This window comes from Protopterus annectens, chromosome 1.part2 (genome assembly GCF_019279795.1).
Source record: "Protopterus annectens isolate FY-2018-M chromosome 1.part2, PAN1.0, whole genome shotgun sequence".
Lineage (NCBI taxonomy): Eukaryota > Metazoa > Chordata > Ceratodontiformes > Protopteridae > Protopterus > Protopterus annectens.
The window spans coordinates 1,236,184,942-1,236,207,857 of NC_056727.1; the positions used below are offsets into that span (position 1 = coordinate 1,236,184,942).

The following is a 22,916-nucleotide window of genomic DNA, read 5'->3' on the forward strand; positions in this document are numbered from 1 at the left end:
TTAGTTGAATTGGTTTCCAAACAATCAGTACAATTACTCACTCTTTCTTCTAAATTTCACATCTAGTCCTGATGCCTAGAAGCTAAAAACAGGCTAACATACAGCAGCAAACTAACTAACTAAATAAATAAATCCTTACCTTTAAAATCTGCAATATCTACTGCAAGACCACCGATTACTGGACAGACAACATTCTGCCCCTTGGTAGTCTTCTTGGGATTAGTGCTTCTGTTTTCTTCAGGACATTACTTCCTGGAGACTGATGATCACTGGAAAGCCTAAACTGCTTCATAGGTGACAACTTGGAATTTGTGCTTATATTCTGCTCCTGGTAAAACAAGGATCCGGGTGCATTGATTCCGGACTTCCTGGTTGGGCAGTGAGTATCTTGTGCTTGATGCTCCTGACTGGCCTAGTTGCCATTCAAGGCACCTTCCAGGAAAAGGCTACAAGCCTACAGACCCTTGCATCATCTGGTGATCCACAATCTTGTCCCAAACAGGCTGTGCCCTGCTTCTCCTTTTGGGATTAGTGCTAATGTTTTGCTTCTGGTGAGAAATGAAACCACGGAATACTGCATCTCAGCAGAGTGAAGCTATGGTGAGACTAGCACTTGTAGTAGCCAGGCAGTAGCCATTAGCGCAACTCGCCTCTTTTCATCATTTTTGACAAGTAAATTCTTTGTTTTCAGTAAGTACTGCTTGATTTGTTTCTAACTTTAGAATATATGCCTAAATTCTTCATCCTTAAATTTTCACGGTCTACTTATTAGTTTCCCCTCAAGAGTTTGGCAATGTCCTGTATAGACAGAAAAGTACAGTTGTGTACCTACCATAAATGTAGATGTTCGAGTGTATTCACTGTTGCAGTCATTAAACTTGGGTTATCCTGCTGGCAGGCTACCTGCAGTCGGCCTGAATTCCAAATTCCTGGTCTGGCATCGGTTGCGGTCGCCTCTTCCCTGACGTCAGTGCGCCAGGGGTATAAAAGATGCAGCTGACGCCATTTTCTTCAGTTTTTCTTGCCCCAGATGTCAGGTGCCCCCAAAAGGGTAGGCTAAAAAACATTGCTTATAAAAGCATGCACTAAAATAAACAATACCTTCATCTACAAGCAAATACACCACATAGGTTGTATAGGATAGCAAAGAAAGGGGGATGGTGGGTGGGTAACCTGGACTGCAACAGTGAATACACTCGAACATCTACATTTATGGTAGGTACACAACTGTACTATGTTCATCGTGTTTCACTGTTGCAGTCATTACACTTGGGTTGAATCCCAAAGCTGAGGTTGGGCGGCTGGGTCTAAATAGAATTAGGAGTGGCTATAAGGCCCTGCAGAACTGCAGTGGCAAAGCCTGCTCTGGATTTAGAGTAAAGAGGTAAGTGGCAGTGCTTAGTAAAAGTGTGCACTGAAGTCCAAGTTGCAGCCTCCAAAATATCCTTGGTTGGTACTCCTCTGAGGAAGGCTGCTGAGGTGGCAGTTGCCCTGGTGGAATGTGGTCTAATGCCCTTAGGCACTGACTTGCCATGTTGTGAATAGCAGAAACAAATGCAGTGTCCTATCCATTTTAAAATGGTCTGCTTTGAGATAGCCTTTCCTTGTGATCCTGCAGCATATGCCAGTAAAAGTTGCTCAGTCCTTCTGAAAGCTTAAGTTTTGTCCAAGTAGAAGCGTAGCTGTCTGTGTATGTCCAAAGAATGCAGACGTCTCTCCCCTTTATTTTGTGGGTTTGGGAAAAAAGTAGGCATATGTATGGTTTGGTTAAGAGCCACACTGGACACTACCTTAGGCATAAATGTTGGGTTTGTCCTTAGAGAAACCCTGTCCGGATGGAAGATAATAAAAGATTTCACAGCCATTAATGCCTGTAACTCTGAGACTCTTCTTGCTGAAGTTATTGTTAGGAGCAGAGCTGTTTTCCATGATAAGAATTTTATCTCAGCTGTATTGGTTGGCTCGAAAGGAGGCAGTGTGAGTTTTTCCAAGACAAAATTGAGGTCCCATGCAGGTACTGGTGCTCTCCTTGGAGGTCTTATGTTTTTGGCCCCCCTGAGGAACTGCCTAAGCAATGGATGGGAAAAAATAGGTGGATCTGTATTGTAATGAGCTGAAATGGCAGAGGCATGGATCTTAATTGATGAGAAGGATAGGCCTTTGTCCAGCATCTCATTTAGATATTGTAAAATCTGAGGAATATTAGAACTAACCGTGTCAATTCCTTGTGCCTGGTTCCAAGCACAGACTCTCTTCCATTTTTCTGCATAAGATTTTCTGGTGCAGGGCCTCCTGGCCTCCAAAATAACATCCAAAACCGCTTTAGAGAGAGAGGTGTATTCTGAATGGTTACACTATCTGCCATGCAGCTAGATTTAGGGTTCTGAGTTGGCTGTGCAGGATCGGATTGTTTTGTTGGGTCATTAAATGAGGAATTTGAGGCAATGTCCAGGCTGGGCCTTGGGACAAGCTCCTTAAGACTGGGTACCAGTGTTGGCGTGGCCAATCTGGGGCAATTAGTATAATTTGTGTCTTCTCTTGTCTGACCTTTAGGAGTACCTTGGGGAGGAGAGGCAGTGGAAGAAAGGCATATATTGTAAGGTTGTTCCAGCTGAATGACAAGGCATCCACTTTCCATGTTTGTTTGTGATGCGTCCTTGTGCAGAATCTCTGAAGTTGGCAGTTGTGAGGGGAGGCAAAAAGATCTATGTCTGGGCATCCCCATTTCCTTGTTGTTATACTGAAGATTTGTGGATCTAGTTTCCACTCGTGAGGATCCATGAGGTTTCTGCTTAGTTCGTCTGCCAGAGCATTTGTTTTTCCTGGCAGGAATTGTGCTTGTAGGTGTACTTGGTAGGTCAATGCTGTGTTCCACAAAATCATGGCTTGTCTGCAGAGGGGATAGGAATGTGTGCCCTCCTGCTTGTTTATGTACCACATAACTGTGGTGTTGTCCGTCTTTATCGGCAGCTGTCCTGGATTAAGTAGGTCCTTGAAGGCTGTCAGGGCATTTTGTACAGCTAGCATCTCTTTTTGACTGATGTGAAGATGCCTTTGGCTTGCGGGCCATGTGCCCTGAATACATTTTCCTGCCATGTGGGCCCCCCAGGCATAATCTGAAGCATCTGTTGTTAGTGTTTGCCTGGATGTGGGTACAGTGAATGGCTGTCCCTTGTTGTGGTGACAGGACTGTGCCCACCATCGAAACTCCTGTTGCAAGCAGGGAATGAGTGAAATTAATGACTCCAGGCTGTGGCAATGTTGAGTCCAAACACTTTTTAGATACTATTGTTGTTTCCTCATATGCAGTCTTGCATATGGAATTAGTAGAATGCAGGATGCCATGTAGCCCAGCATCTGCAGAATTTTTCTTGCAGATAACTGGGTCTTTGTTGCCATGTTTTCGAAGTAAGAAGTCAGTTGCCTTAGTTTGTCTGGCGTGAGATAAGCCATCTGGGCAGTTGTATTTAAGCTTGCACCCAGGAATATTATCTCTTGAGAGGGTACTAAATTTTGATTTCTTTTCGTTTACTGTGTACCCTAGGCAAATTAGTAATCTTTTTACAAACACCAGATGCTTTAGTAGAATGTCTTTAGTCTCTGCTTGAATAAGGCAGTCGTCCAAGTAGGGAAATATTTGAGTTCCTCTTTGTCTGCAAAATGCAATTACTGGTGCCAGGCATTTTGTGAAGACCCTGGATGCAGTAGATAAGCCAAAGGGCAGTGCAGAGAATTGGTAGTGCATTGAGCCAGCTATGAATCTGAGGTATCTTCTGCAAGATTGTCAGATTGGGACATGCAGGTATGCCTCTTTGAGGTCCAAAGTTACAAGCCAAGCCTTCTCGCCCAGCATGGGCAGAAGCTGCTGCAGAGTCAACATTCTGAATTTTGGAACGTCCAGAAAAGTATTTAGAATAGACAGGTCCAGAACTGGACTCCAGGCTTTGTCCTTACTTGGTACTAAGAAAAGTCTTGAGTAAAATCCTTGTCCCTGCTCTTATTGTGGCACTGGCTGAATAGCCCTCATGTCCATGAGAGATGAAACTTGTTTTTGTGCCTCTGCCCATTGATTGTGTGGCAGGTCTGGCATACCGTTTGCCTTTGGAAGGGTGTGAAAGTGGAACCTGTAGCCCTGAGAGACTATATTTAAGACCCATTTGTCCTGGGTGATCCTGTGCCAATTTTGTGAAAAAAGTGCTAGCTTTCCCCCTAAGGGAGCTGCCAAAAGATAAGTGCTGGGCAGTGGCAGAGGGAAATCATTGGGACTGTTTCCTATAATGCTGTGATTTGTCTTCTCCACTTTTGGAGGTAGAAGCACCCCATTGTTTGGGCCTGTATGAGCCCTGGGGCTGTTGCCTGCCTCTAGGGTGTCTAAAAATCTGCCTCTTTTTGGCCTGTCTGACACTGGAAAGGACCAATTCTTAGAAGGACAGTTCCTGCTAAATCTGGGTGGTTGTACCTGTAAGAAATATTTTACTGTCTGCATAGATTTAGCTTTATCCTCCATTTTCTTGAATACCTCTTCTGCCATAATACCAAACAAAGTATCATGCTGTAATGGAGCATCCAATAATTTTGCTTTAACATGATCTGGCAGACTCTTCCTTTAACCAAGCATGCCTTCTAATAACAGAGCCTGTAACAGCGGCCCTGCACAAGGCCTCCAGTGAATCATAACCACATTGCAAAGTATGTTTTCCCACTTGTTCAGCTGCATGCAATAAATCCTGCAAATCTTTGTTCTCAAAACATTCTGAATTTGTCAACATTTTTTGTTTTAACAAAGACATTAAGTATTGCTGATATTTGAGCATATGAAACTGACAACTTAAAGCCCTTACAGCCAAGGTAGCAGAAGTGTAGACTTTTTCCCCCATCTGTCCAGAGCCCTAGAATCTTTATCTGAGGGGACAGGGTTTTTAGCAGTAGCAGCCTTGACACCTTTGGGACCCTGTGATATAGTTTCTGGGTCCGCAGCAGGGTTTTTATATAGAAATTTATGGGAATCTGGAACCCTGTAGTATCTGTCTGGCTTAACAGGTGCAGGAGGTAAAGAGTCTGGAGACAGGCCAGACTCTGAAAATACATAATCTACTATGTCTAGAACAGGAGGAATTGCAAGAGGTCTGTGCTGAGGAAGTAAAAGAAAGTCTCTAAGCCTTTTCTTAGAATCTGAATAATCTTAGCTCTCCCAATGGAAATGCTCCCTCATGGTATGCAGGGTTTTGCCAAATGAGTAATCCTCAGGAGAAGCTGAAGGAATAGAATCTTCAGCATCAGAATCCTCATAGGGAGGAATAGAATATCCCTGTTCTGAAGAGGAATCAGAGGAAATGGAAACCTGATCAGAGGAATCATATTCAGTATCTTGCCTAGGCCTCTTTATCAGGAGGGGGATGGGAACCCCTGATCAAAGTAATTAGGTCTTCGGCCATTTTCAGCATCTGTTTCTTAGGCATAGAAGTCTGTCCTGGAGAATGCTGTACTTGTTTCCTTGTCTTTAAAACTGTTTTAGACTTTGCCTTGGATGCTGAAGTAAGCTTTATATAAAGTTGTGTAGGTCTGAAAACACCCTCAGAAGCCGATGCCTGCTCAGCGGCTCTGGACCCATCTGAGGGATTAATTTCTGAAGGGCCAATACCTTGAGTATCCAGAGGCCTAGTTGTCTCCATGTGGTAGTCGGAGGCGACCTGTGGCTCTGAGGTAGTGGGAGTCAGGGGCTGCAAAAGCGCCTCACTGAGCACCGGCGAACGGCCTAGAAGAGGCTTCGTAGTCGGTTTTGGACCTCGGATGCCTGTCCTTTTCTTTATCCTTGTGCTTTTTATGAATTCCGGTCGCCGGTTGTTCCGACGGCATTATATAGTTAAACCTTCGGCCAAAGTAATGAAAAGCAAAATTGTACCGACGCTTTATCGTGCATTGGTTAAATCTAGCACAAAACCGACAACTAGCAACATCGTGGTCAAGGCCTAGGCAAGGAATACAGCAAGAATGAAAATCCTTATAAGGTATTTGCTTCCCACAAGAAATACAATTGTTAAATTTTTCTGACATCGGTCTGGAGCAAGAAAAAAGTTTCCCCAACGAGGTGCTTAGCTTTATTGAAGACTTCGGATCTGAAATTCAATTTTGAAAATCTCAGGAGTCGGCCGACCGGCACTTGCGAACTGCTTTTGCTTCGGGCACAGTGCGGCAAGAAAGACTGAAGAAAATGGCGTCGGCTGCATCTTTTATACCCCTGGTGTACTGACGTCAGGGAAGAGGCGACAGCAACCGACGCCGGACCAGGACTTTGGAATTCAGGCCGACTGCGGGTAGCCTGACAGCAAGATAATGACTGCAATAGTGAAATACGATGAACATCATACTAGCTGACAAATTCAGCTCCAACTTTATCCCACTCTCCCCCCTCAGCCTTTCCTCAGGAAATACCATGAAATATAACTCTCCCTGCCATCACTAGGGAACAGGTCCTTAATGCTTTCTCTAAGGCCAGGAACACTGCATCAGTGGGACCAGACAATATCCCAGGAGACCTTCTAAATAGCATGAAACATGACCTATCAGGCCCTCTGGAATTGCTACTTAACTGTAGCCTCCAAACAGGCTTACTGCCTCATGAATGGAGAACAGCAACAATCTTCCCTCTGCACAAAGTTAGACCGTCTGCAGATCCTAGAAACTACAGACCCACAAGTCTCACTGGTCTTATATGCAAACCAATGGAAAGAGTCATCATGGAAATTATAGATAAAGATATAGTAAACCTCCAGACACTGGGCCCAACCCAGTTTGGTTTCATCAAGGGCAGGTTATGTCTACTTAACCTGGTGGACTTCCTTGAGAAGGTCATCAAAGCAACGAACGAGGGCAAAATGGTTGACACTGCCTACCTTGACCTGGCCAAGGCATTTGACACAATACCCACTCAGGCATTAATAACAAACTCAAGAGGTTAGGTACAAATACTTATGTCACTCAGTGGACAGCCAAATGGCTCAAAGACAGGACCCAGAAAGTTAGAATTGGAGTCCACCTCTACAGAGGCCTGTCACAAGTGCAGTCCCTAAGGGATCGGTTTCTGGTCTGCTCCTTTTTTGCATTTACTTCTCTGAAGTCAAGGAAAATGTCAATGATCTCTGTCTGACAAAATCTGAGATGACTGCAAATTAGGAGCAGTCACTGAGTCCCACACCGACACAAATGCTCTCCAGGAAGGGCTGACACAGATAACCAACTGGTATCAGAGCCATGGACAAACTAAATAATAAGAAATGCATAACATTATCCTTTGGGAAGTCATCCACCTCTGGTAACCATCACATTGACAACACACCCCTTAGAGTTGACCCAGTAGTCATGGATTTAGGGACACACACACACACGCACGCGCGCACACACACAGTAATCTAACCTCTGACCATCACATCTACAGTAGTAAGGAAATCATTCTATGTTGCGCAACCTGAAAAAAAAGGTAAGTCCAAGGAAGTCATTGTTCCACTGTATTCAGCATTCATCAGACCTATCATTAAGTACAATCCCTCCTTTGGTATTTAGCCAATCAGGCATACCCATCAATTGGAACGTTCGCAGAGGTTCCTCACTAAAAGAATACAGGGTGTAACTAAAATGTCCTATACATACCACCTCAAGGCCCCATCCCTGTATTCTGCCTCCTACAGGCTGCTGAGGGGACAGCTACGCCTGGCATAGAGGGCATTGTCAGACCACACTCTGATGGACTTCCTGCATACCCACAAAACAAACGGCACCAGAATTACCCATTCTAAGGACTTAAACCTTGCCTGTGATATAAACAGGACCTGCTGGAGAGACAGGTATGTATCCCACAGACTACCCGATCTCTGGAACAGGCTCCCCATCCATTTGAAACAAAGTTCCTCCTTAACCCAATCCAACGCTTGGACAACTGGATGGGGAACAGGACATTCATCCCTGGCTTGGCACCTATGTCTCTAATGGACACAGGCGATCTGTAAATGGTTCATCTCCCAGGCTCTTGCTTGTAAGAGTTTCATCTTACAAGCCCCTGTTTACACTTATCAAGGGTGCCAGAACTTGTTAGATTTGGGATGCATGGCTTGACTTAAAAAGGCCCTTGCGGTCATTAGCTTAGTAAACACCTACAGACCTAAATGAAAACGGACTGTTTCGCAAACAGACTGGTTATTTGAACTCAGGAAGCTAGTCTGTATTGACAGACTGACAATGAAATAGCAACACACTCCGTCCTGAGCAAATTGCAGCAAGAAATGAAGATGGTATGAACCAACATCCCTTTTATTCCATCAACATCCCAACATCCAGGTGGGAAGGCATATGCCTAGTTGGGATGGGAAAAGATAACAAGCGCTGGAAGTCAGGCAATCTATTGAACCTTCTTTGGTAGATGTCCCAACAGTCATTACTGCAACAGTGAATTCTGTGATGACTGTCAACTTTGAAACCTAGCTGCATGAATACTATGGAACAATGGTAGTTGTGGACTGACCTGTATGAGTCAAGCAAAACAAAATTATTTATGAGACAAAAGCATCATAACCCTTCCACTGATTTCAAGTAAAAGGGGACAACATTGAAGGGTACACAGTTGCAAAAGATAGCACTTAACAGGATATGCATTCTATACAAAAAGTCTGGAACTACAGATGGATAGTGAAAAATACGATGTAGCCAAACAGAAACACAAAGCATAAGTTTCCAACAGCAATAACTTGCCTTTTTTATAATCTACATTATACAAAATGTACCAAGAAACTTCATACCTCAGGTCTTGTCCATCATCATCAGAAGCAACATCTTCTATATGTACCTGATCACATTCCTAAGAAGTATAGCAGAACACAAAATTACATGAGCATTGCAAATTCTGTAGTATATTTGCTTTGTTTATGAAATATTAGGCAAGAGAAATATTAGACCAGGACAACCAATGCTGTGCAACTACTCTTGCCTTTTGTAAAATAAAATAAAAAAAAATAACTTCATATATTTATTACACTAGACATAGAAAAGTAGCCAAAAATCAAATCTAGTAAAAAAAAAAAAAAAAAAAACCTCCTTCAACAGCTGTCAAACCAACCAACCAATAATGAGAATGTTCTTCTGTACATTGCAGCATGTTGTTTTAACATGTGTACATCCACCATGAATGAGACTTAATAACCACCATTATACTATCCATGCTACACATATAGAACAGATATGCATTTTGTGGAGCAATGTTTAGTGCTGCTGCCTGACAGATCCAGGGCTCAATCCTGACCTCCAGTTACTGTAGGTACAAGTGAACCTGGCCCATATGTAGTAGCAGCCCTTTAGAGGAAGGAAGCATATCTGCAGTCAAAACTGCTGACTGGAGATATCCTTCATTATCCAGGTGTACAAAAGTGTGTACTTTTGATGTGGAAGGCACTTTGGATTTCTGTGGTAATACACATCTTTCCATCTTCCTGCCCAGGGGAACTGTTAGGTTGTCTGCATTGCTGGATGACTGCAAAGAAACAAGCAACTCTCATGTCTGTCTGTATGAGGGCTCTTTCCCACTGTCAGAGAACGATCCAGAATGAGTCTGACTAAAGGAAACTTGATGGTCAAAAAGATAAAGAAACACAAAATAAATAAAAATAATGCTACTCCATGGTGTAGAAGGGTAAAGACCTGACTATGTTGCAGGAAACCAGAGTTCAAAAAGCAGCTAGGCTACCTGCAGCAGTTGGGAGAAGATGGGAGTGAGCAGCTGCTGACTGTCACCCATCTCTTGGGGGGGGAAAGGAGGCAGATCTGGTTTGGCAGATGGGTGGTAGCTAAGACATTAAGAGAAACACTAGGTGTCTACCCAAGGAAGCTCATGCTGCCATTTGCAATTGCACTGTGTGTTGAGAAGCCACATATACCAGTGACAGCAAAGTTCAAAACTGCAGATGCATCCTTGAAGGACATCAGCACTCACAAGGGGGGGGGGGGTGCTCCATTAGAGGAGACGTTAGGCCCACGACTAACATCCAGTGCTCACCACAATGAGTTCATGGGGGACTCCAGGGCAAAAACAAATAAGCCACAATGCTCTTACCCACCTAGAAGTCCCCAGCTCACATGATCATATAACAAATGGACCTACTGGGTGAAAACACGGGTCTATATCATATGGGCGAATTGTACAAATTGCGAACGCTCATAATATCGAAAGTACCGGTCCTCGAACTTCCTATTGTGGGAGGCTGCACCCCCCCCACACCCCCGCTAAATATATATTCCAACTAAGAGATCGCACTACAGTGAGGAATGGGCAAATATCCCATTCTACACTGTACCGCGATCTCAGAAAAAGCATTTCGAGGTCTGGTACGTTCGATATTATGAGCGTTCACAATTTGTGCGATTCGCTCATATGATATAGACCCTGAAAACACAAGGTGCCACTGAACTTGATCCTGTGGAGGTGCAAAAAAAAAAGATGAAGATGATGATGAGCACTACTAAAGCTACTTGGCCTCATGGGAGAAACTTCAACAAAGGTAGGAAGAAACCTGAACTCATTTCTTTACCCCATGCTTATCAGCTCCCTTACCCATACGTCTGTGGTCAGCTTGAAACACTAGGATTTGAAAACAGTCTTCCTCCCAGTTGGTGTATGTAAAAGGAAAGGCAGGAGAAGGAAGAAAAATGGGCAGTCAAATGAAAAATCATACTCTTGGTTTGACTCTGTCTAGATGTCTGCCTTGGCCTCTGATGCCAAGGCACTGCCCTTCTCAAATCCTCCTCCTGCTTGAGTTATTCCCTACAAGATATAATTAAATGGATTTTGCTTAGTGAAGAAATTTCCATAATACTTCAGTACTGGGAAAAGAGAAGGAAGCTTTACTGCTTGAATGTTTTTTGCCCTTTTCTACCAGTTTCTTGAAGGCTGGGTGCAAGGTAGGCCAACAAAATTAAGCATTTCTAACAACTGCTGCTTCATGTTGTTTGGCAAGTTGTGAAGCTTTAAAGTTTGTTGTCTGATAAAGCCTGAGGTGGCTACCCTAGCAAAGGCATCTATGGTGGTGTAGCTGCATTAATATAATGCTAGCCAACATGTATTGTGGACAACCGCAGCTATGAAAGGCATTGTTACAGCTGTATCCCATATTCTCACCTTTGCCAGTTTGTATTATAAAGTTACTTTGCTACTAGGACATGTGAGTCTGGGAGTTAACTGATACCTATGCTGGCAGACATGTAAACATTTTTTTTACAATTTTATCCTATACAAGTCTTATCTTTTGGTTAATACATTATCTGCTGGTGCTAATGCTGGTTCTCTAGTCACATCCAATGGGACCACAGCCAAAATGGTCACGACATTCTCGCACAATTATTCAAATTACTTTTCCACCCAAAAGTAGAAGTCTAGCTTCCTAGGCATTGGTACAAGTAGATTCAGGCTGTAATGAGGTAATCTTAAAGGCATTTTCACTATCTGCATTACTGAAAGCATGGTTGCGAGTTTGGCTCCCTCAGTACTTAGTAAGCCCAAATAATAACATGAAATTGCAGTTCCTTGCCCCTATTTAAAAGTACTCCCACTTTAAATTAAGCATTTTCTGTGTCAGGAAAATTCAGGTGATGTTGGGTGGCATCCGGAAGACAAGGACTCATCACTGCTGGTGTTCTAATGAAAAAGAATGAATTCAAGTCAAGGTGGCCAAGTTATCCTCTTCTCTCACGTCCACCTCAGACGAAAGCTCAGCAGATGGCTTTTTCTTAATGAAAGTGGTTGTCCTAGGTGTAAGAAGGGGGGGGGGGGGCAAATCTACCTTTCTGTTGCATGCCTGTAACCAAACAAAGCAGGGGGCGAGACAGGCAGTGGCAAAATGGATTCCCCAAACATCAGTAACACAAAATGTAATCAAAGTAGTTGTCATTTTGGGTTTTCTCTACAAATAAAGGGAGAAAATTCTTTACTCATCTAATCTCAGAGGCTCCTTACCAAAAGCTGTCAATCAAATCAGCTTGGAATAGTGGCTTCCAGAAAAGAAAGCAGCAAGCTGCTATCTGCAGATGCCTCTGAGCAGTTTTCAATGTGACAGTAACTATTTCGGGTCTATATCAGAACATCGAAGTATTAAAACTTCGAATGTTCTGATATTGAACACTGAATTCGGTTGGCCGTTTCTGTGGCTTCGCTATTCTTAGCACTGTGGTGGAAAGTTACGGGTTGGGTTCAGGTAAGTGTGCGATTGTTTGTATGTTAGGGTTAGGGGTGGGTTAAGTGAGTTAGGACACGGGTTAGGCATGTGTGCGATAGTGACAGACTTTAGGCTTAGGGGCGGTTTAAGTGAGTTAGGGTTAGGGCACTGGTTAGGTAAATGTGCGATAGTGATGGACCTTAAGGTTAGGGTTTGGGTTAAAGTAAGTGGGTAGATAGTAGTGTATGTTTAGTTTAGTGTAACGTTAGATGTAGGAATTTAAGTATATGTGTGTGGTTGCTGTTTGTTTGATGTGCTTATGTTGTGTGTATGTGTTTCGAGCAGCAAATTTTTTCCATAGGAAAAAATTTGCTGTTCTGAATATTCAATATTTTCATGTTTAGATGTTTTGGGGCTGATGAAATAGCGTTTGCTATTTTCATCTTTCGTTAAAGTGATATAAACGCTCTATTTCAGAGGTAAACTAAAGTTGAGATGCTTGTATCCAGTTTCCAGACTGTGAAGGGCCATCAGCAATGTCTTCTTTCTTTATGCTGTTGGGCTCCACGTCTGCCAAACAGTGGCTCCCTGCATCCATCTTGAACCTATCTGTTTTCCATGTGAGGGCATCATCCAGGCACCAGCAATGAGTGTTTCTATGAAGGCCCTAAACGAGCCCCTGATGGATGACTTGTCCACCCACATCACCATGGGGCATTTTAAACTCTCCCCATCTAACCACTCGCATATTTTGAGAGCTACCATCACTGGATTGAGATCAAGAATTCCAGCATCACAAGCAACTGTCCTGGCCTTCCATTGCCATGTAAGTTTGTACCTGCATGATGGTGGATCAGCAGAGTGGAACCACTCACCCACCCACCCCAACCAGGCTAAGATAACTGGTGTCAAGCACTTATTCCCCCATCCTCCTCTAGCAGTCTCTTCCAGCACCAAAGCAGTTTTTTAAAGTGATTACATCCAGATCATAGACGGGGCTTTATCCACTATACCACAAAGCCCAGCATGGGGCGTCTACAACTGGTGACTCTAGCAGATGATGGGGCCAACAGCTGACAAAAACTCAGAACAGATGGGGCTGCAGAAGCCTAATACTTGTGAGAAGTCTTGTCTCCTAACATCTTATCCATTACCTCTGAATGCTTAGGTCCATGCACGTGTGTGTGTGTGTGTGTGTGTGTGTGTGTGTGTGTGTGTGTGTGTGTGTGTGTGTGTGTGTGTGTGTGTGTGTGTGTGTGTGTGTGTGTGTAAGATATTCCCTCTGAAAGACGGGTAGCTACTCCTAAAGTGAAAAGCATTTTACGCTGTAGAAAATTAGCAGTCATGTACTTGCCATAACTTATCTGTGTTGTCCAACTTCATTCTTCCTCACCACTGAGTCATAGGATATGACAACAGATACGATCCGGCCATTCCAAAAGACTTGATACTTCTAGTCTCTAGTTCCTCCCACTCCTATAATGTCCTGCATCTCCCCTAACTCTTGAAATAGAGTTTACTGCCCCAGGAAAAAAAAAAAGAAAGGAAAGTATAGGAATGTAATTTACAAAAACAAAGATACCACCCTAATCTGGAGATCAAAAAGCCTATGGAGCTCCAAATTTTCCAGATACCTCCAGACTTTCTAGAAGGGGGTAGGTTGGGTGGGATGTGAGAAAGAATGAAATTGGACAACAAAGATACCAAGTTACAGTAAAAAGGTAACTCCTAAATCTGATGTTGCCCATTTCATTCTTCCTCACAACTGGGTCAGTGTCCCTAGCTAGCTTGATTGTTGGGGTGGACCCTATGGAAGGATATGCTTGAGCACCATGGAGCCAAAGGCTGCTCTGTCTGTGGATACTAAACCCAATTTGTAATGAAAGACAAAGTTAGTGCATTGGACCAAGTTGCCACAGCACAAATTTTAGCAATACAGGATGAAAAGCAGAGGAAGTGGCCACAGACCTGGTACAATGGGCTCTTGTTGGACGAGGCAACTGTAAACCTTTCAAAGAACAGATTGTGGAAATGCAATTAGTGATCTATTTCACCAGGGTTACTTCAGATACTACCTGCCCCAGCCAGCTGGGTGAAAAGGAAATAAATAACTGTTCAGATTACCAATGTTCCTTTGTCCTGTGCAGACAGAAAGTACAGTCGTGTACACTTACCATAAATGTAGATGTTCAAGTGTATTCACTGCTGCAGTCATTACATTTGGGTTATCTGCCTGCAGGTAGCTCTCAGCCGGCCTGAATATCCAAGTTTTGGATTCCTGTGTCAGATGCTCTCTCTTCTTCCATGACGTCAGGGGTATAAAACATGCAGCAGACGCCATTACATCAGTTTTTCTTGCCCCAGATGTCAGGTGCCTCCATGATGGAAAGTAATTATATGCTAGATTACACCTCCAACAAAAAGCAAATACATCAGAAAGCTAAAATACACTAAAGAAGAAGAAAAGTATAGCCAAGAGAAGCCAGGGGGCTGGAGGGAGGGTAACCAGGACTGCAACAGTGAATACACTCGAACATCTACATTTATGGTAAGTGTACACAACTGAACTATGTTCTTCATGTTTCACTGTTGCAGTCATTACATTTGGGTTGATTCCCAAAGCTAAGGAAGGGAGAAGGAGGTCAGAGAGCATTAGGACCAAGCCCTGCAAAACTGCAGTGGCAAAACCAGCTCTGGATTTAGAAAAAATAGGCATGTGGTAATGCTTGGTGAAGGTATGTAAAGAGCTCCAGGTAGCAGCTTCTAGGATGTCCCTGGTAGGGACACCTCTGAGAAAGGCTGTAGAGGTAGATGCAGCCCTGGTGGAATGTGATCTTATCCCGAGAGGTAGGTTTTCCATGGTGCTTATAGCAGAAATGAATGCAATGGGCTATCCACTTCGAAATGGTTTGCTTTGAAATGGCCTTCTCCTCTGCCCCTGTAACAAAGCCTAGCAGCTGTTCAGAAATTCTGAGAGGTTTAGTCCTGTCCAAATAAAATCTAAGTGGTCTGTGCACGTCCAAAGAGTGCAGTATTCATTCTCCTTTGTTTTGTGGATTTGGGAAGAAAGTAGGCCAAATTAATGGACTGATTAAGGGCCACACTAGACACCACCTTGGGCATAAAGGAAGGATTGGTCCTGAGGGACACCCTGTCTGCATGGAAGATGATGAAGGGCTCCACTGCCATGAGGGCTTGTAATTCAGACACTCTTCTTGCTGAAGTAATGACTATAAGGAAGACTGTTTTCCAAGAAAGGAATTTTAACTCTGCAGTTGCAGCTGGCTCAAAAGGAGGTAGAGTGACCTTTTCCAATGCAAAGTTAAGGTCCCAGGCTGGAGTAGGGGCTCTCCTGGGAGGTCTTAAATTTTTGGCCACTCTGAGGAATTGCTTTAAGCAGGGGGTGAGAGAAGAGGGGTGGTTCAATATTATAATGTTCTGAAATGACAGAGGCATGAATTATAAATGACGAGAAGGAAAGGCCCTTGTAGAGCATCTCTGTTAAGTACTACAGAATATGCGGTAAGCTGGGCACCTTTGTGCCCATCCCCCCCTCTCCAGGAACAGTATCTTTTCCACTTTTCAGCATAGGATTTTCTAGTACTAGGCCTCCTTGCCTCCAGAATGACGTCTAACACCTGCTTACTGAGGGATGCTATTGGAGAGCTCAAGGAATTAGCCAGGCTGCAAGGTTCAGGGTTTGAAGCTGAGGGTGCAGAATCTGGCCCTCCTGCTGGGACAGCAGGGAAGGGGTCTGAGGCAGATGCCATGGTTCCAGCAGTGACATACTGTGCAAGAGGGGGTACACCAGTGCTGGCGTGGACAGTCTGGTGCAATCAGTACTGTCCTTGGTTTGTCCGGTTTGATCTTTAGCAAAACTTTCGAGAGGAGAGGCAGAGGGGGAAAGGCATAAAATGAGAGGCTTTCCCAGGTGAGGGACAGGGCATCCACTTTTCAATGACTGTGGGAAGTCCTTGTGCAGGATTTGTCCAATTGGTAGTTCTGAGGGGAGGCAAAAGTACAGTTTTGTACCTACCATAAATGTATATGTTCGAGTGCTAATACAGCTGCAGTCATAACAGATGGGTTCTCCTGCCGTCAGGCGGGTCCTCGGTCGGCCGAATTCCAAAGTCTAGGTCTGGCGTCGGTTGTCGTCGCTTCTTCCCTGACGTCAGTGCAACAGGGGTATAAAAGAACCAGCCGACGCCATTTTCTTCAGTTTTTCTTGCCCCAGATGTCAGGTGCCCCCAGAAGGAAGGCAATACATAAATTTGTGTAATAAAGCAATGTCATATAATCAAAATACAGTAGTGCAAGCAAATACACCATAAATGAATACCCCAATCAGGTTGTATGAGGAGGTGTTAGCCAATAGGCCTGTCCCAAGAGGGGAAGGAGGGAGGGAAACCTGGAATGCAGCTGTATTTGCACTCGAACATCTACATTTATGGTAGGTACAAAACTGTACTATGTTCATCGTGCATACAGCTGCAGTCATAACAGATGGGTAGAATCCCAAAGCTAAGAAAGGGGTGGTAGGCACTAGGTGGAACTAGGAGGAGCCAGGATGCCCTGCAAGACTGCAGTGGCAAAGCCTGCTCTAGATTTGGAGTATAATGGAAGGTGGTAGTGCTTGGAAAAGGTATGCACAGAACTCCAAGTGGCTGCTTCCAAAATATCTTTGGTAGGAACTCCTCTGAGGAAAGCTGCAGAGGTAGCTGTGGCCCTTGTGGAGTGAGATCTGATACCTGTAGGTACAGTTTTGCCATGAAAAGAATAACAAAAGCGTATGCAGTGGGCTATCCATTTGAGACTGTCTGTTTGGAAATTGGCTTCCCTTGAGCTCCTATAGCATAGGACACAAAGAGCTGTTCTGATTTTCTGAAAGGCTTTGTTCTGTCCAAATAATAACGCAGTTTTCTGTGGATGTCCAAGGAATGTAGTAATCTCTCCCCTTTGTTTTGAGGATTAGGATAAAAGGTAGGTAAGTGTATAGTCTGATTCAAAGCTACCCTGGATACCACTTTTGGCATAAAGGACGGGTTGATTCGTAAGGAAACTCTGTCCTGATGGAAGATGACAAAAGGCTGCACAGCCATGAGGGCTTGTAGTTCCGATACCCTACTAGCTGAGGTAATAGCCAGAAGGAAAGCTGTTTTCCAGGACAAATATTGCAAATCTGTTGAGGCATCTGGCTCAAAAGGAGGCAGGTCAGCTTTTCTAGAATGAAATTGAGATCCCAAGCAGGTACTGGTTGTTTCCTTGGGGGTTTTATATTCTTAGCACCTCTGAGGAACTGTCTCAAGAGGGGGTGAGAGAATAAAGGTGGATCAGTGTTGTATTCTGCAGAAATGGCTGAGGCATGAATTTTGATGGAGGAGAATGAAAGTCCACTGCTTAGCAGCTCAGCTGGATACTGTAATATTTGAGGTAAATTCAGTTTTCCAGGATTCTGGCCCTTTTTCTCATTTCAGGCACAAAACCGTTTCCATTTTGCGGAGTAAGCTTTTCTAGTAGACGGCCTTCTGGCCTCCAAAATGACATCCTGCACCACCTTGGAGAGTAGGGTCTGTTGTGATGTTAAGGAATTTTCCATGCGGCCAGATTGAGTGTTTTCAGCTGACTGTGAAGAGTTTTGAAGCTGTGCTGAGTCAGAAGAAGAGGCACTAGAGGCAGGGTCCATGGTGGGGAATGTGTCAGGCTCCTCAGGAGTGGGTACCAGTGTTGTCTTGGCCAGTCTGCAGCAATGAGAATCATCTTTGGTCTGTCTGCTCTGGTTTTTAATAGAACTGGGCAGCAGAGGAAGAGGTGGGAAGGCATAAACTGTCATTGTTGTCCAACTGAAAGAGAGAGCGTCCACTCTCCAGGCCTTTGGATGAAAAATCCTTGAGCAGAATTTTGTCAATTGGTGATTTTTGTGGGAGGCAAAGAGATCTATGTCTGGCCTTCCCCATGCTTGAATTATCTCTGTAAAAACTTGAGGATGCAACTTCCATTCGTGTGGATCTGTCATATTTCTGCTTAGGTTGTCTGCCAGCATGTTTTCCTTGCCTGGCAAGTACTGTGCTTGAAGTTCGATTTGTAAGTCCAGAGCCATGTTCCAAAGTGACATGGCCAGCCTGCATAGGAGGTATGAATGGGTTCCTCCCTGTTTATGTACCATATTACTGTGGTGTTGTCTGTACTTATCAATAGTTGACCTGGATGCAGAAGGTCTTTGAAAGCTATAATAGCATTTATTACTGCTAGCATTTCCTTTTGAATGATGTGAAGGTGCTTTTCTTTTTGGGACCATTTGCCCTGAATGCACCGATCTGTCATGCGCGCCCCCCAGGCGTAGTCCGAGGCGTCTGTTGTGATGACTTGATTTGCTTGAGGCTTGCTGAATGGGAGACCTGTGTTTGTTTGGCATGCTTGAGCCCACCACAGAAATTCATTTTGAAGACATGGAATTAGTGGTATTATTGTTTCCAAACTGTGGCTGTGTTGAGACCATAGGTTTTTCAGGTACCATTGAAGTTTCCTCATATGCAGCTTTGCACATGGGATTAGTAGGATGCAAGATGCTATAAATCCCAGAGCCTGCAGGATTTTCCTTGCAGTCAGCCTGGTGAAATTTGCTAGTGTTCTGAAGTATTGAGTTAGTTGCCCCTGCTTCTCTGGCGTGAGGTAGGCCATCTGGGTGTTTGTGTCCAAGTTGGCACCCAGGAAAATTATTTTCCGAGAGGGTATTAGCCTTGATTTCTTTTTGTTGACTGTGTATCCCAGAGAATTCAACAACATTATTACATAAGCCAGATGTTTCAGAAGTATGTGCTTGCTGTCCGTTTGGATCAGGCAGTCGTCCAAATAGGGGTATATTTGTATCCCTTGAAGTCTGCACTAGGCAATTACTGATGCCAGGCATTTCGTGAATACTCTGGGCGCAGTAGATAAGGCAAAGAGCAATGCAGAGAATTGATAATGGGTTGAACCTGCAAGAAATCTGAGGTATCTTCTGCAATTTTGTCTGATTGGGACATGCAGGTATGCCTCCTTGAGGTCCAATGTTACCAGCCAAGACTCCTTGCCCAGCATGGGAAGAAGCTGCTGTAGTGAGCATCTTGAATTTTGGTACAAGTAAAAATGTGTTTAGGATGGATAGGTCCAAAATAGGTCTCCAATCTTTTCCCTTCCTTGGTACCAGGAATAGTCTGGAATAAAAACCTTGACCTTGTTCGTGAGTAGGTACCCTCTTGAATAGCTTTCATGTCCATGAGATCTGAAATTTGTCTGTGTGCCTCTGCCCTTTGATTGTGTGGCAGGTTTGGCATGCCTCTCATTTTTGGAAGGGTGTGAAAATGGAATCTGTAGCCTCTGTTTATAATGTCCAGGATCCATTTGTCTTTTGTGACAATATGCCAATTTTTTGAAAATAATGCCAGCTTTCCACCTAAGGGTGCTGCCATTTGAGCCTTGCTTGGCATGCAAAGGGGAAAGTCATTGGGCTTGCTTTCTGAATGGCTGCGAACTATCCTCACCACCTCTTTGTGTAGGAGCTTGCCATTGTCTGCCTCTAAACGATCCTTGTGATTGCCCTCTGCCCCTCGGGCGCCTGTATCTACCTCTTTGGGGTCTGTCCGTGGCTGGAAAGGACCAGTTTTTGGAGGGCCAATTTCTACTGAAACGTGGTGGTTGTACCTGTAGAAAATCTTTCACTGTTTGCATTGATTTAGCCTTTTCCTCCATTTTCTTTAATACCTCCTCAGCATTAGCACCAAATAATACATCATTTTGTAGAGGGGCATCTAGTAATTTAGCTTTGACATGATCTGGTAAGTTTTATTCCTTGAGCCAGGCATGTCTACGTATGACTGATCCTGTAACAGCAGCTCTACATGAGGCCTCTAGAGCATCAAAACCACATTGCAAGGTATGTTTACCCACTTGTTCTGCACTATGCATCAAATCCTGCAACTCCTTCAAGTCTGGTTGTTCAGGTTGTGACATTTTACTTCTCAATTGTGATAACAGAAACTGTTGGTACTTTAGCATATGGAACTGGCAGTTTAATGCCCTCATGGTTAAGGTGGCAGAGGTATATACCTTTTTTCCCCACCTTTCTAAGGATCTGGAATCTCTCTCGGAAGGTAATGTATTTTTAGCTGTGGAGGCCTTAATTCCCTTGGGGCCCTGTGAGATAGTTTCTGGGTCAGCCGCATGGCTTTTGTATAGAAATTGGCGTGAGTCAGGAACCCGGGAGTACCTGTCAGGCTTGACTGGGGCTGGAGGTAAAGAATCCGGGTTAAGGCAGGCCTCCGAGTACACATCATCTAGTATGTCCAAGACAGGAGGTATAGCCAGAGGCCTGTGCTGAGGTAGCAAGAGAAAATCCCTAAGCCTTTTCTTGGAATCGGAGTACTCTTGGCCTTCCCAGTGGAAGTGTTCCCTTAAGGTATGCAAGGTTTCCCCAAATGAGTAATCCTCTGGGGGGGATACAGAGGGAATGGACTCCTCTGCATCAGAATCTTCAAAAGGGGAGTAAGAAAGTTCCTGTTCATCAGAGTGCTCTGATATAATGGAGGCCTGATCAGAGGAGGGGGATTCTTCCTCCACTCTGGGCCTTTGTCCGGGGTTGAGAACCCCTGATAAGAGTAATTAAATCTTCAGCCATTTTAAGCATCTGTTTTTTAAGCATGGGGCCTGGAGATGGGCCCTGTGTAGCTTGTCTCTTAGAATGCATGGCTGCTTTAGACTTAGTGAAAGCCTTGATGGAAAAAGAAGAGGAAGGTCTGAAGACACCTTGAGAGGAGGCAGACCTGTCTACATTTTGAGATTCACCACCAAGAGTGGCTTCGGTATCTGTAGTCGGGGTGTGGGCCGAGGAGCCTGCGACCTCGGGCACAGAAGACACTGCCAATGAAGTGTCGTCGGTAGTCAGCGGCTGCGTAGGCGCCTCACTGAGAACCGGACCACCTGTAGTCGGCTTTGGCGTGTTGTCGGTAGAGGCCGTGGACCTCGTGTGTCAGTCCTTATCTTTGCGCTTTTTAGACAAAACTGGAGTCGGAGTATCCGACGACATAACATAGTTAAATTTTTTGCCAAAATAATGCTGGGCGAACTCCGCCCAATGCTTAATGGTGCGTTTGTTGAATGTAGCACAAAAAACGACAGACCGAGACGTCGTGGTCTGGGCCTAAACAAGGAATACAGAGGGAATAAAAATCCTTATGCGGTATTTGCTTCCCACATGAAATATAATTATTAACTTTGTCTGACATCGGTCTGAGGCAAGAAAAGTTTCCCCAACGGGGTACTTAGCTTTCAAGAAGACTTCGGTTGCAAAATTTTTGTAATTTCAGGAGCTGGCCGACCGGCACTTGCAAACTGCTTCTGCTTCGGGCACCGCGCGGCAAGAAAGACTGAAGAAAATGACGTCGGCTGGTTCTTTTATACCCCTGTCGCACTGACGTCAGGGAAGAAGCGACGACAACCGAAGCCGGACCTAGACTTTGGAATTCGGCCGACCGAGGACCCGCCTGATGGCAGGAGAACCCATCTGTTATGACTGCAGCTGTATGCACGATGAACATCAGGTCTATCTCTGGATTCCCCCATTTGTTTCTCAAAATATTGAATATCTTTGGTTCCAGTTTCCACTCGTGTGGGTCCATGAGATTTCTACTTAGTTCATCTGCCAGTGAAATTAGCTTGCCTGGCAGGAATTGAGTTTATAGGTGAACTTGGTAGCTCAAGGCTGTGTTCCACGGATCCATGGCTAGTTTTGAAGAGAGGGTATGAGTGGGCTCCCCTCTGCTTGTTTATGCACCACATAACAGTGGTGTTGTCTGTCTTTACCAGTAATTGTCCTGAAAGTATGTGGTCCTTGAAGGCTGTCAGGGAATTCTGTACAACTAACATTTCTTTTTGATTGATATGCAGGTGCATTTGACCCGGGTTCTATTTGCCTAGAATGCAATGCCTGCCAAGTGAGTCCCCCATGCAGAGTCTGATGCATCTGCTGTTAGCGTTTGGGCGGCAGGGGGTACAGTGAATGGGGAGTCCTTTGTTGTGGTAGCAGGCCTGTGCCCACCAAAGGAACTCTGTCTTTATACAAGGAATGATAGGGATCACTGATTCCAGGTCCTGAAAATGTTGACACCATAGGCTTTTTAGATACCACTGTAGTTTCCTCATATGCAGTCTTGCATATGGAATTAGTAGAATGCAAGAGGCCATGAATCCCAGGGCTTGCAGGATTTTCCTTGCAGATAACTGTCTCTTTGTGGCCAGTAGTTTGAAGTAGGCTGTCAAACTTGTTTCTCTGGCGCGAGGTAATTTGGGAAGTTGTGTTCAAGCTTGCTCCCAGAAATACAATTTGTTGGCAGGGTACTAGTTGAGATTTCGTTCCGTTTATGGAGTAACCCAGTGAGGTTAGAAGCTTCTTTACAAATGCCAGATGTTTTAGTAGCATGCCCTGGTTTTCTGCCTGAAATAAACAATCGTCCAGGTATGGATATATCTGAATATTTCTTTGCCTGCAAAATGCAATGACTGGAGCTAGACACTTTGTGAATACCCTGGGCGCAGTAGATAAGTCAAAGGAAAGTGCAGAGAACTGATAGTGGATGGAGCCTGCTCTGAAGCACAGGTATTTCCTGCAAGATTCCCTTATTGGAATGTGCAGGTAAGCTTCCTTTAAGTCTAAGGTTGCCAACCAGGCATCTTTGCCTAGCATAGGAAGCT

The 22,916-nt window shown here is 44.4% G+C and overlaps 1 protein-coding gene across 3 annotated transcripts in view; it reads right to left on the minus strand.

The window, feature by feature from the left end:
• EYA3 (EYA transcriptional coactivator and phosphatase 3) overlaps positions 1-22,916 on the minus strand; it is a 1,396,180-nt gene that overhangs the window by 302,484 nt on the left and 1,070,780 nt on the right. For all 3 annotated transcript variants that reach the window (XM_044060112.1, XM_044060111.1, XM_044060110.1), the window contains one exon: positions 8,790-8,848. In XM_044060112.1, coding sequence (XP_043916047.1) covers positions 8,790-8,848 — 59 coding nt within the window. The remainder of the gene's footprint in view (positions 1-8,789; positions 8,849-22,916) is intronic.